The 13747-nt window shown below is 43.3% G+C and overlaps 1 protein-coding gene across 1 annotated transcript in view; it reads left to right on the top strand.

Annotated features, from left to right (window-relative positions):
* The window catches only part of LOC115458930 (kelch-like protein 14), a gene marked incomplete at its 5' end in the record, with an annotated part of 100014 nt that overhangs the window by 76980 nt on the left and 9287 nt on the right, over window positions 1–13747 (top strand). Inside the window, 3 exon segments of the mRNA XM_030188786.1 lie at window positions 4043–4121; window positions 12045–12235; window positions 12420–12578. Of these exon segments, the coding sequence (XP_030044646.1) occupies window positions 4043–4121; window positions 12045–12235; window positions 12420–12578 (429 nt within the window).

Genomic DNA, 13747 nt, shown 5'->3' with positions numbered 1-13747 from the left:
ACTTTTCTAAAAATACCAAGGCAATATTTAAGTTGCCTCGGGTTAGTTAATAATGAGATGCAAAATATGCAAATGCATGTTTTGCATCTCATTACTATGCAAATACTGTAACATGACTTGCAGTGATACATTGCAAGTTGCGTTAGGGCCAAAAGCCACAGTAAAATCGCAAAACAGCGGACAAATGCTCCTGGGCCACTAGCTGAGGGTCCCCCCCCAGACTTCTCCCCCCCCCCCCCCCCCCACACACACACTCATTTATTTATTTATTTGTAGCATTTTTATCCCACATTTTCCCACCTATTTGCAGGCTCAATGTGGCTTACATTTGCCGTAGTGGCGATTTCCATTTCAGGTCTACAGAGTTGCACATAGTTTTACATTCAAGTGCATACATACATGGTAGAAGAATACATTGTGATCTTGCGTAGGTGTCAGCATTATGTTTTTGCTTAGGTATCGACATTAGGGTAAAAGTGATAATGTTTGGCAGTGAGGTTAGTCAGCATTGAGTGGTTGTATAGGAATCAATATTAGAGTAGAAGTGATAGTGTTTGTTCATTAAAAGCAGAAATGTTATTCAGTCGTGTGGTTAAAGTTTGGTGCAGTCTTATTCCTCAGTCTTATTGTGTAGTAATTAGGATGGTTGTTTGTGGTATGCCTTTTTGAATAAGTCAGTTTTCAATAGTCTTCGGAAGATACCCCCACCCAAGTGCACCAACCCCCCCCCACCTGAAAAGTTGGTGGTCCAAGGTAGAGGTCTTCCAGGAGTCTTTTGGAGTCCAGAGGGGCTCTCCGTGCAGGAGTAATGCTCAGTTGCGCCTGCCCTGTCCAGTGCCACCTTCAAAGTGGCACCCCTTGCAGTAGTCTCACGCTACTACTGCTAAGGGCCATATTTCCTTATATGGAATATGACCCCTAGTGGTAGTAGCGTGAGAACACTGCTAGGGGTGCTACTTTGAAGGTGACACTGGACAAGGCAGGAGCAACTGAGCATCACTCCTGCACAGAGAGCCCCTCTGGACCCGGAAGACCCTCATCCTGGACCACCATATTTTTTTTTTTTTTGTTACATGCCCACTCATGGCAGGCTCAATGCGGCTTACATGGGGCAATGGAGGGTTAAGCGACTTGCCCAGAGTCACAAGGAGCTGCCTCAGGTGGGGGAGGATGAATGGGAGGGTTCAGTTCTTGGGGGGGGGGTGCTTGGGTGGGGAGTCCTTGCGTGGGGGGATGGAAGTCTGGGGGAACCATCAGCTAGTGACCCAGGAGCCCACTGGACTGGAACACACGGGACCGGAACCCGCTGGACAGGAACACACTGGACCTAGGCTTCACCTACGTTTAGCCACCGTTCCCCGAGGGTTGAGCCCTCAGGTTCGGGCAGCCGGCAGGGCTTACAGGAAAACCGGAACTAGCAAGCAGGAACAACAGGAATCAGGAAACACTAGTGCCCCCAGGCACCTAGGCGAAAGCAAGGCAGACAGGCAGGGAATGTTCGAGTTCCGGCAATAGTCGGGTCAGGCAGCAAGTATCGGGGTTCAGGCAGTAGTCGGGTCAGGCAGCAGGCAGCAAATATCGGGGTTCAGGCAGAGAGTAGTCAGATTCAGGCAATGGTCAGGTCAAGAAGCAAGACTATGGCTGGAGCTCCAGTAGCAAGGAGTACTGGCAGCGGACAGGACTAGGGCTGAAGCTCCAGAAGCAAAGGAAAACACACACGGGAAAACCAGAAAGCTAAACACAAGAAAACTAGTAAAGCTGTACACAAGCTAACAAGAAAGCTATGCCCAAGCGAACTAGTCACAAGCTAGAAACTCACACTTAGCAAAACACAGGAGAACTAGTAAAGCTGTACACAAGCTAACAAGCAAAGCAGTGCCCAAGCTAACTAGTCACACGCTAGGAACTCACACAACACAACACACAGAACTAGTAAAGCTATACACAAGCCAACAAGAAAAGCTATGCCCAAGCTACTAGTAACAAGCTAGAAACTCACACTGAACTGGACAAGGTAGCAGTGCAGAGAGCACTCTAACATACCAGGGACCTTAGACGAGGCAAAGGCAAAGGCAAAGGCTGCAGTCTCTAAGTGATTAATTAAGCCCTTCAACACCTGAGGAGCAGCTGCAGCCATCAGTAAGCAACTACGGAGGCTGTCCAGGCACAAACAAGAGACAAGTCCGGCAGCCTGGAAGAACCGGACCGGACTAGGCTAAAGTCTGGAACGGGTAGGAACAGCAAGACAAACTATGGCAGCCACTGGCTCTGGCCACCAGCGGGTGAGAGGAGCACAAACCAAGGAGCAGGCAGAGCGCACACAGAACATAGAGAGACTTAGAATACCTAGGTGCAGCACAGAGGAGCAAACGGAGACAGACATAGAGCTAACTCAGGCAGCACCCAATCAGATACTGCATACAGTTCAAGCTTCTCCTTCTTACCTACAAATGCACTCAGTCTGCAGCCCCTCATTACCTCTCTACCCTCATTTCCCCTTACGTTCCCGCCCGTAACCTCCGCTCACAGGACAAATCCCTCCTCTCAGTACCCTTCTCCACCACCGCAAACTCCAGGCTCCGCTCATTCTTCCTCGCCTCACCCTATGCTTGGAATCAACTTCCTGAGCCCTTACGCCAAGCCCCCTCCCTACCCATCTTCAAATCCTTGCTCAAAGCCCACCTCTTCAATGTTGCTTTCGGCACCTAACCTTTATACCTTTCAGGAAATCTAGACTGCCCCTATTTGACTGACTGTACATTTGTCCTTTAGATTGTAAGCTCCTTTGAGCAGGGACTGTCCTTCTATGTTAAATTGTACAGCGCTGCGTAACCCTAGTAGCGCTTTAGAAATGTCAAGTAGTAGTAGTAGCACCCCCAGGTGCAGTAGAGTGGAGTAATTAGAGCCATGCTGGAAGCAGCCAGCACACAGAAGGAAAACTACTCCAGAAAGGATAGGCAGAAGCCAGCTTAGAAGCTGACCCCCAGAAATAAGGTAAGTCTGAGGGTGGTCACAGCCACAGACGTGACAAGAAGTGATTCATGTCTACCCGTTCCACTCCACTGCATTCAAATCTCTCTCGTGAATATCCTGAAAACCTGACTGGCTGAGGTGCCTCCAGGACCAGTTTGAGAACCACTGCTATAATATAATCCCAAACTACCCAGCAACAAACACAAAGATCGCAAAACAATATTGAAAAGTGTTGCAGACAGTGTTGAACGTTGTGGGACAACTGATGTATATCTACACAAAATTATCTGTTATGCAAAAATGAGGAGAACCAATGCAGCTGAAATATCGAGTGACACTAAGAAATAACTAGTTCCTTTATCAAAGCCGGCTTTAAAGACATCCAACATAGAAACTAGTAAAGATTCTGCATCATGCTTGGATCAAAACCCAAACTGATAATTATCCAATACATTGATTTTTCTCAAGAAACTCAATCAACTGATCCAAAACTACTTTTTCAATCACTTTGTTCACAAAAGGTAAAGATGAAATTGGTTGATAATTACTAACACATATGTTTCACTAGAGCCTAAGATATTGAGGTAAAGTTTGCCAACAAAACAAAAATGTGAGAGGATTTGGAGCAGAGAGAACAGCAGTTCAACAGCCCCAGAGAATAGATTTGCCAAACCACCAAGGTACATCGAGAGGAACAACAACTTGTATCCTCAGTGACCTCAGGTGCATCATTTCAGTAATCAATGGTGAACAATGACAGTTATAGCTTGTGGAGTATCTGCTACAGAGGTTTTAACCACCACCCAAGTAATTTTGAATAAAAGTTGAAAATGATAGAAACAAATTTCAAAGTACTAGGTTTTATTAATGACAGTGCTATGCTATACTCCAAATAATTTCTAAGCCTCAAGGCAAAAATCTACGAATGACTTGAAAAATACAAAATCTTGTATTTGTCTTTTCTAGTGTGCACATTTATCATGATTACAGACATTTTGATTATAGGAATTAATATTGTAAGCACCAGAGATGTAGGTTATTTATTATTATTTGTGTTTAACTTTCACAGGGAAGCACAGTACAAACTTTGTCAGTCGATACGATCCAAGATTTAACAGCTGGATCCAGCTTCCACCTATGCAAGAAAGGTAGTATGGGAACGTTTTGTTGCCTGGTGACATCTTCCTTTGCTGCCCCAAGTTAAAAACTTTTAATGTTATCTTATTTCCAGAAATAAAACTTAGAAAATGAACTCTATGCCTTCATGAAAAATACCATGTGTACGTTTTGCTTTATACTGTGCATGAAGCCTGGCATACATATACAGAACAGAAAAATCAAACAGCCTATCAGAATAAACCCCAAGCACTTGGAGTCCCAGGAACTGAACAGTAACACACCCAGAGCACAAACTGACATTTAGAAAAACAAAAACCACGATGAGTAGCACAGTTGTAAAGCAGGTTTATTTACTGTCTTACTGTGTCCTGATCTGCTGTAAAGTAGAGAGGTGCTATCATGTAAAGTGAAATGAAATGAGAAAGGGAAAAAATAAACCCTCCATTACTAGAGTGCACTGATTGCAGATAGGAAAGCTGAGTTTCTCAGGAAGTGCCTCTTTTAATCGATGGTGCATAACATGGATCAAAACTGGCATGTGAAAATGAAACCATTTTCATAACTCACTTGTCCAATTCCCTATGTATTTGTTCTGTAAATGCACTTTTTAGTGTCTTTACAAGGTTAACTGGTAAGGTCTAAACTCAGTGGAACTGTTTATTTCATGGTATTTCTTTTTATGGCTCTCCTGGAATGGTGGGTATTTTTCTAGCAAGTGAATATAACGATGCTTTTTAGCCGTTTTTTTTTTTTAATGAATTTTTAGAATTAAATTAGTGCATAAGCCACAGGTGATTTTTTAAAATTGAAAGATTTTTGGCCAGTTTTCAAGGTTATTTATTTTATTTATTTATTTGTTACATTTGTACCCCACATTTTCCCACCTATTTGCACCTATTCCCCACCTATTTACAGAGTTAAAAGCTGGCTTCCTTCATGAGTTGCTGAAGACAGAGCTGGATATTGTCTACACATAGTCAGAAAATGGCAATAAAAGTTTGCCGTAAAACTTTATGGAGGAAACCTAAAATCTTACAAGTTTGAGTGCAGAGATACTTTCCTTGTTGCCATGCTGTCCCTAGTTTGCCATGATTCTGTGGATGTGGCAGCTGCCACAGATTTACCTACTTTTTAAAATCAGATTTTACCTACAATCTGGAGGTCTTAGTCATAATTAAGATGTTTGCTATCTCTTTTCCCACCAAGACATATTTCATTAAAATGTTTCTGAAACTTTGTGCTTTTAGTAAGCCCACTTTTCATAGGCTAATTATTACCACCCACAGACGACATCTCTAGCAGAGTGTAAAACAATATGATGAGACATTATTTTTTTTCTGTAATACAACAGAAGGTTATTAGGTACTTGAAAGACTGCATGCATGTCCTTGCAGAGTGGCAACGCAAATGGGATTTGCTAATTCAGTATCAAAACTGTCAACAACCTCTGTATTTGACCACATGCATGTTTTTTTTTCTATTTAACTTTTTCATTTTTATCCAAAAAAAAAGATACTTTCATTCAATTCAAATCCTCCTCTTTCAATATACAATATCTCTTATCCATTTGTAAAGTTTCCATTCAATATTCAGCCAGCGGCACTCAGTGGGTTTTTTTAAACATTGACTTGCTGGCTAAATAGACCCAGATGTGCAGTGACAGGTCGTGTCAGGGCACTGGCATTGAATATCCAAATCTGTACCTGTACCTGGCTGCCGTTACTTATGTAGGTCACAGTCGATATTCAGCTAGGACCTGCATGAGACATCTGAATATAGGCCAGGACCCACATAAGGGAGGGTATCAGTCTGATGTGTCAGCCCCCCCCCCCCTTTCCAGGTCACCACTGATCCCCATAGTACCCTCCCTAGCATCCCATCTCCTGGAGCAAATTCCCTGATTCCTGCCCCTCCCCCAATCCAAGAAGCATGCTCCCTCCGATTTTATGCTAATATGTAAGCCCCAGCCACTATCCAACCCTCCCTTCCCCCAATAACCTTTCCACCCCTGGGACTTACCCAGGAAAGAGTCTTTTTATTTAGCGAGATAGGGCTGGAGTGGTTCCCTTTCCACTCCTGCCTTGTCGGCTCCAGGTGTCAAAATGGTGGTGCTAATCCTGAGAAGTAGTCTTGTGTACTATGGGTTAGACTTCCATATAAGGGCAGTCATACTGGTTCTGACCAGGGTTGCCAGGTGGAAAATTTTTTTCCCACCCAATCCAGCCTAAAAACAGCCCAAAACCCGCCCAAACTCAAACCCCGCCCCTGACACCCCCACCCCCGCGTCCACCCCCACCCCCGCCGTCATCAACCCCGCCGTCACCGGCCCCGCCTCCCCCATCACCGGCCCCGCCTCCCTTGTCATCGGCCCCGCCTCCCCCGTCATCGGCCCCGCCCAGAACGTCACTAACCCCGCCCCCCGCGGCCGAAAAAACCGCCTGAAAACCGCCCAAAAGAAAAAAAAGAAGCCCAAAAAACCGCAGCCCGCCGCGGGCAAAAATTTCCCGCGGCGGGTCGCGGAAAACCGCCCAATTGGGCGGTAAAACCGCCCACCTGGCAACACTGGTTCTGACCCTTACCTCCTACAAACTCTAAACTTTGCTAAAAGTAACCTGCCTTGATGTTCACTGGGCACATATAAATTTACTGTAAGTACCTTCCTTTGGTGTTTTCTAAATGTCTGTTCTGGAATTTCAATCAGCAATGTCTGGAGCAGATAGATAAACCTCAGAAGCATCACCATTTTCACACTAGCCGATGGCCTACTCAGAACAAGTTTGATCATGACCATTTGTCCAGCTCTCTCTCCACCTATCTCATTAACGCTGATAATCAGGGCTTATTTTTGTGCCAATACACACCGGTATGGCGTACCGGCACCTTTTTTCCCTTCCCTGCTCATCTCTCCCATCTCCTGCCTTTCTTTCACAGCCATAGCTGCTTTTCCCAATGAGCAGCAGCAGCGCCGCAGGCACAGCAAGGAGCAACCTGTTTAGGGCTGCAGTGCTAGGACACGTGTTGTCGTCTCTAAGGAGGTTGGATAAAACCTCCTTGGTTGTCTCTGCCGATCCCCTGCCCCAGAACAGGAAGTTGATGTCAGTAGAGCAGGGAATCAGCAGAGCCAACAGTGCGTGTCCGAGCACTGTAGCCTTGCATCTTTTACTTCTTGATTTTCCCACCGCCTCTGCTGGTTTGGAGAAGCAGCAGCAGCCATAGGAGAGTTGCTGGATGGGGTGAGAGGAGGAAGGAGAGAAATACTGAGTTGGGAGAAGAGGGGACAAGGGGAGAAGTACTGGATGAGGGGAGAGAGGGCAAAGGGAGAAATGCTGGATGGGGAGAGAGGGGACAAGGGGATAAATACTGGCTAGGGAGAGAGGAGGATGTGGAGAAGTACTGCATGGGAAGAGAGGGGACAAGGAGAGAAGTACTGGATGGGGAGAGAGGGGACAAGGGGAAAAATACTGGCTAGGGAGAGAGGAGGATGTGGAGAAGTACTGCATGGGAAGAGAGGGGACAAGGGGAGAAATACTGGATGGGGAGAGAGAGGGAAAGGGGAGAAATGCTGGATGTGGAGAGAGGAGGATATGGAGAAGTACTGGATGGAAAGAGAGGGGACAAGGGGAGAAATGCTGGATGGGGAGAGAGGGGGCAAGGGGAGAAATGCTGATGGGGAGAAAAGGGGCAAGGAGAAAGATGCTGGATGGAGAGAGGGCAAGGAGAGAAATGCTGGAAGATTGGATAGAAAAGAAAGGACTAAATGTGGATAAAGGCAGAAAATAAAATCAAAGAAAGCTGAAAGGAAAAGGAGGAGAGAAAAATGACAAACAAGAAATCCTGGCAATAGAATTAAGAGAAGACGAGGAAAGTAGAAACCAGAGACTGGGACTAACACAAATGAAAAGAAGTACTTGGCCAGACAACAAAGGTTGAAAAATGAATTTTATTTTATTTTAAGATAATGTGGTAGATATGCGAATTTTTTGTTTGATTGTTTTATTTGTAGTTCTTAATTTGCAATGTAGTGAATGGAATATTTGAAATTTATGTCTGCCATTTTTATAGCAAGGGGAAATATTTTTGTTTTTCTGATGTTATCCTGCATGCCGGAGTCTGGTTTTGGGGGGTTTCAGCTGATTTTTTTTGTCTACATATTTTATTAGTTTATGGTCAATCTTAAAGGTTCTTGTGATACCCTTTTATATGCTCTGTGGCTAGTAAACTGGGTGTGGCTACTGTAGGAGGGGAGGGGAGGCCGCAGAAGAGGAAGACTGTGGCCCACTATGTACAAAAGTCCACACAAGATGAATAGTGCGACCAGCAAGGCTCTCCAATAACAACAGGAAGACGAGAATACAGTGAAGAAACTTTATTCTAATAATGCCCGACACGGCACTGTGTTTCGGCCAAGTGCCTGCTTCGGGGGTCTAAAATAAATAAAACAATAATATAAACAGAGTGTACATGTATAAAAAATCATATAAGAAGTATGTGCCTGTATAAAGCATATACTTATAAATATGCATGCATATACATATATAGATAACTGTAGCATAAATACATGTCAAGTACATCTAATGATTATGGAAAATAAAAAGTACAATAAACTGATGTGACGTTAATAATATAAAAAGTAACAATTATAGTATAATTAAAAAGTAACATTTATAGTATAATTAAAAGAGGAAATACCACCATATTGATAAAATAATTATAAATGAAAGACAAATGAAAAGGTAACAAAAGTAAAAGGCACCTTAATGTAAGTAGCTAATATAGGCTTGAAAGGTAAAAGCGCTTGCTGTCTGCACAGGGATGAAAAAGAAATATGGACATTCATTCCCCATTGCAGAAGGAAAGGATCATCCATGTCCATAAAGGTTGATCTTAGGAGTTAGACCTGCTTCCTGGGGGCCCTTTTTGGAAGGGTCAGTAACTGTTTGCACTTACCCTCTGTTAACTGCAAAACATAATAGGGTAAGTGCAAACAGTACTTCCTGTGGAGTACATGCAGGAGGTACGCCCAGTGTCTGCCCTGCTCCTATTACCCCATACTTCATGGTGGTGCATCCTAAATTTACGTTTCCCCTCCAGGCGCCCTCCCCTGGCAGGTTCAAAGACCTGTTCCACCCTCCCCAAGAGGTCTGATCTCCTTCCCAACCCCCCACCAACAGTTCTGACCCCCCTCCTGACAGTCCCATGCTTTCTGATCTAGCTCCCAACCCCCCACCCCATGCTCTCCACCCCACCCCCCATTAACATCTGAAACCCCACTCACAAAAGCCTGCCCAAACAAAAGAGCAGTGGACCCCCAAACCTTCCCTAATCCATTAGGATCTACCCGTGCTGTAAATGGCCTGTGTCAGTATTCCCAAGCGGTAGCCGTCTCCCTCCACTGCAGCCCAGGAGGGATGTAGAGAGGAAGTGCTAGAAGACAGAAACGTCATCTTGTGTCTTGGTACTTTGCATTTGTTCTTGTTTATTCATAAATGCTTATTTGCTTATCCACATATTAGACCAGACCAGACTAGTAGTTTATGCCCCTTACCAGCAGATGGAAGCAGAGAAAAAAAACTGAAGACTCTAATAACATCACTGGTACAAGAGTTGATGCAGCCAGGAACCTGTCAGTATTTCTCTGCCTCCAGCAGATGATGCAGGTCAGACCGATACAGCAAGGCTTTTGAGTAACAGGACTGATTCCCCTGGGCACATTCCTCCCGATATTCAGCACTATTTAACCAGCCAGGAACAGCTGCTGGTCTGTTAAATAGCACTTAACCGTTTATCCATGAATATTCAGTGGGAGATAGCGAGTTATCTCCCGCTGAATATTCCCTGTCAGCGCTTAGTAGCTAACTAGTTATATTGCAGAATATAACCGGCTATCTGCTAATATTCAGCACTTCGCTGGCTAAATTTGGCAACCAAATCGGGCCACCAAAATAGCAGGCTTATCTTTGGCTAGTTTAAACATAATCAGCCAGCACTGAATATTGGCTTGGCCAGTTAAGTTTAAACCGGCCAAAAATAAACCAGATATTCAATACCAGTCACAGGAAACAGCCTGGCATGGAATATCTGGTCTCACCACCGACCACGAGAGTTAGCTGGGATTCCTCCCACAGTCCGAATATTGGCCCCACTGTGTCCAGTGATTGAGATTGGCTCATGTAGGCTCCCAGGAGTGGCCACCATTTCGTCTAGCTGCATCAGGGTCAAACGGCTAGAAATGTAAACTCCGTTCATGACGACGGACCCAAACGCTGGCCACCGTTGGTCACAATCTATTGAAGGAAGGAAGGACTATTTAGCTAAGTATTGGTAGCTGCTCATGCTATTTATGAATTGTTTAAGATAATTTTGACAAAGTTGTCATTCTCAAAACACTGTGACCAACGTTAAGGAGTTTTTTTGCCGATGATGAAGCAGTCCTGCTCCTGCTGTGTAGCTGGGAGCTTCTTGAGGCTTTTTCCTCCTTATTTTCAACATATTTATACACTGCTCGTGTTTAGTTTTATAAGAGAATCTTTTTGTTTTTGTTGTTGCCAAAACTCCTGTTTTTGTCATCTTGATGACCCGACGGAATATGAAATGTCTGCTTTTCTTCAGTGAAGGCAAAAAAGGAGGTAAAAAATCCTCACGACACCGTGAAGATGAAACAAAAAAGTGAGGAGAATGGATGAGGATACCAACTGTTTTATATTTATTCACTTAAAAAATTCACTTAAAAAATTACATGTGCATAACAGCGACCCTACTTAAAAAATTACATGTGCATAACAGCGACCCACTTAAAAAATTACATGTGAATTTTTTAAGTGAATAAATATAAAACAGTTGGTATCCTCATCCATTCTCCTCACTTTTTTGTTTCATCTTCATGCTTTTCTTCAGTCACAGAAAGAAACTAAGGGCATTTGCACTCGTGCTGTCATGGCTGGAGCATCAGCCTCTGTATACCTTTCCCCTGTAGCTGTACATAACTTGGGTTATGCCAGATAGCGAACTCCTGTCCCCAGTGATTCTAATAACTCCAGGTTGGTGTGGTCTTCCTTGGTATGCAGATCTTGAGCAGCTTCTGTTACTGGGCCTTCTTCATCAGGGTCCTGTGTTCATAGAAGATCCAGATCCCTTTTGGATTACCACTTGCCCTTGAAAGGCATTGCCTGAAAAGAAAGGGATTTTCAGCCCCATGATTGCTACCTTGCCGAAGGCCCACAGATCATCTAATTCAGTAGTTTATGGAGAGTCAGTGCTGTTTTTCCGCTCACAGTAATCCCTTTGGAGTGTGGATATTCTTTTCATTCTCTCGTTTTTGCAGAAGGGACTAGAGCAAAGTTTGTCTCTTAATTTGTCTAAGGTATAGGTAGCGGCACATTCTTGTTTCAGAGGCAAAATTGATAGATCTGCCCAATGGGATCTTACTTATGTTCTGTCATCATTGGTGAGGCCTCCTTTTGAGCCTCTCCATCAGACTTCTGTGGATTAAGAGATCTGGCAGCACAACCTGTTAAACTGGTGATGGCATTAGAATCTTTGGGGGGAGTCCTGTCTTCATCTACTGGTAAATGGTCATAATTCACTAGTCTGGACTGCTTTAGCAACATTCAAGAAAAGGAAATTATCAGGTAAGAGTAAATTTCAATATACCTTAGGAATACCTAAGGAATAAGTGATTCAGGGTAGCCTATATCAATGAAATTGTACATATACTATTGAAAATTCAAGAGTGCATACATAAATTAACCCAGAAAATTTGTGCATGCGAAGTAGCAGGTATAAATGTAAGAGCATTAATTCTGTGAAGTGATTTTCAAAGTGCAAGTGCACACATACTTTTATTTTGAAAATTTGTCAAAGTTCATATAGGAAAAATATGCATGCACACATATCACACTGGTACAGCAGTAAGAACTAATCAATATTTTTTTTTCTGCTTTTACTTATTTTAGACGGGCAAGCTTCTATGCATGTCGTCTTGAGAAACATTTATATGTGATCGGTGGCAGGAACGAAACTGGGTACTTGTCTAGCATGGAGTGCTATAACTTGGAAACCAATGAATGGCACTACGTGTCCTCATTACCACAGCCCCTGGCAGCTCATGCAGGAGCAGTACATAATGGCAAAATACACATTTCAGGTATGTTACTTTTTCAGCTTAGTAACATTGACAAACTGCCTAGCACTTTGGATAGAGCGGTCTAGAAATTATGAAAACACATAAATAAACCTTTACCACTGAAATGTGATTAAGTGGAAAAGACTTCATTTAATAATCTATGGGAGCATGGATAAATAATAGTGTTCCTTTTTTTCCTTTTCAGGGGGTGTTCACAATGGAGAATATGTACCCTGGCTATACTGCTATGACCCTGTCATGGACATCTGGGCCAGAAAACAAGACATGAACACAAAACGAGCCATCCATGCCTTGGCAGCAATGAATGATCGGTTGTATGCAATTGGAGGAAACCATTTGAAAGGTCAGACTTTTAATGGCAAAATTGACATAAGGGTTTTTTAAAGTTTAAATCAATCTCTTTCTGAAGCAAAGTAAAAATGCTGACATGGGATTTTTTGATGTGACAAGTTGTTTTGCTTGCATTGAAGCAGATTGAACCATAGAATAACTGAAAACTAGTCATCCTTTACTGTATCCCAAAACTGTCCAGTGGGAGGATCACTACAGTAAGAATGCCAGAAAGCTGAACTGAAAATTGCTTACCTTAATATTATCCAAGGTCATCTCCTTATTTCTGTTTATGATCACCTGGGATCATAATGCCATAAAAAAACTGTCTGTGGAGAAAATCCAAATGTAGATCATTTGTGTATTATGATTTTATTGGCCTATATTTGTTTTAAATTTGAATAATAAAACTTAAATAATAAAGAGTTTGAATAACAGCAAATAAATTCCAGTTGCACAAATCATAGAGCAATTGTCAAGGCATCAGATTCAATAAAGCTGATCTATTTTTACCCCAAGTTAGAGCCTTTGGAAAATATATTTTATTTTTTCATAATGACCTTTTACACGAATTAGGTATCTATTATATTTTCACTCCAGGATAAGTCAGTATCAATACAAGACACATCCAGCTAGTCCTTGAGATTCATGCAGTGTTAACAGTGGAGTCATTGACACCGAGACCTCAAAGACCTTGGGGTCAATTTCACTGCACCATTGTTATCTCCAGTGCATTGAAGAAGGAAGCTTCACTGAGGCAGTGTTGGAGAGTTGCATGGGTACAGAAATTTCACCCATCCCCGCCCATCCCCAATTAAATCTAACCCATACCTACCGGTACCTGCTAAGATCCATTTCAACCCCACCCATCCTCACAATCAATCTCCTCCATCCTCACCCATACCCGCAGGAGTCGATCACAGCCTTCTCTTTCCTCCCAAACCCAACAGCCTCCCTTGTTTTTTTTGGATGGTATTCACATTCAACCAATGAGTGTGCTAAGCCTCAGTCTGGTGCTCCAGCTGCCTCTCTGCGTATATTCCAAACCTCATTCTGGTGCTCCAGTTGCCTTTCACAGTGCATTCCAAGCCTCATTCTGGAGTCACCAGAGGAGATTTTGACTACACTCCTGTGGGAATCCCACGGCAACTTCTTCCTTCCCCACAGGAATCCCATTGTAAC

The sequence above is a fragment of the Microcaecilia unicolor genome, unplaced genomic scaffold (assembly GCF_901765095.1).
Source record: "Microcaecilia unicolor unplaced genomic scaffold, aMicUni1.1, whole genome shotgun sequence".
Taxonomy (NCBI): Eukaryota; Metazoa; Chordata; class Amphibia; order Gymnophiona; family Siphonopidae; genus Microcaecilia; species Microcaecilia unicolor.
The sequence above is the reverse complement of the archived record's forward strand: the minus strand, read 5'-3'. Positions and strand labels throughout refer to the sequence as shown.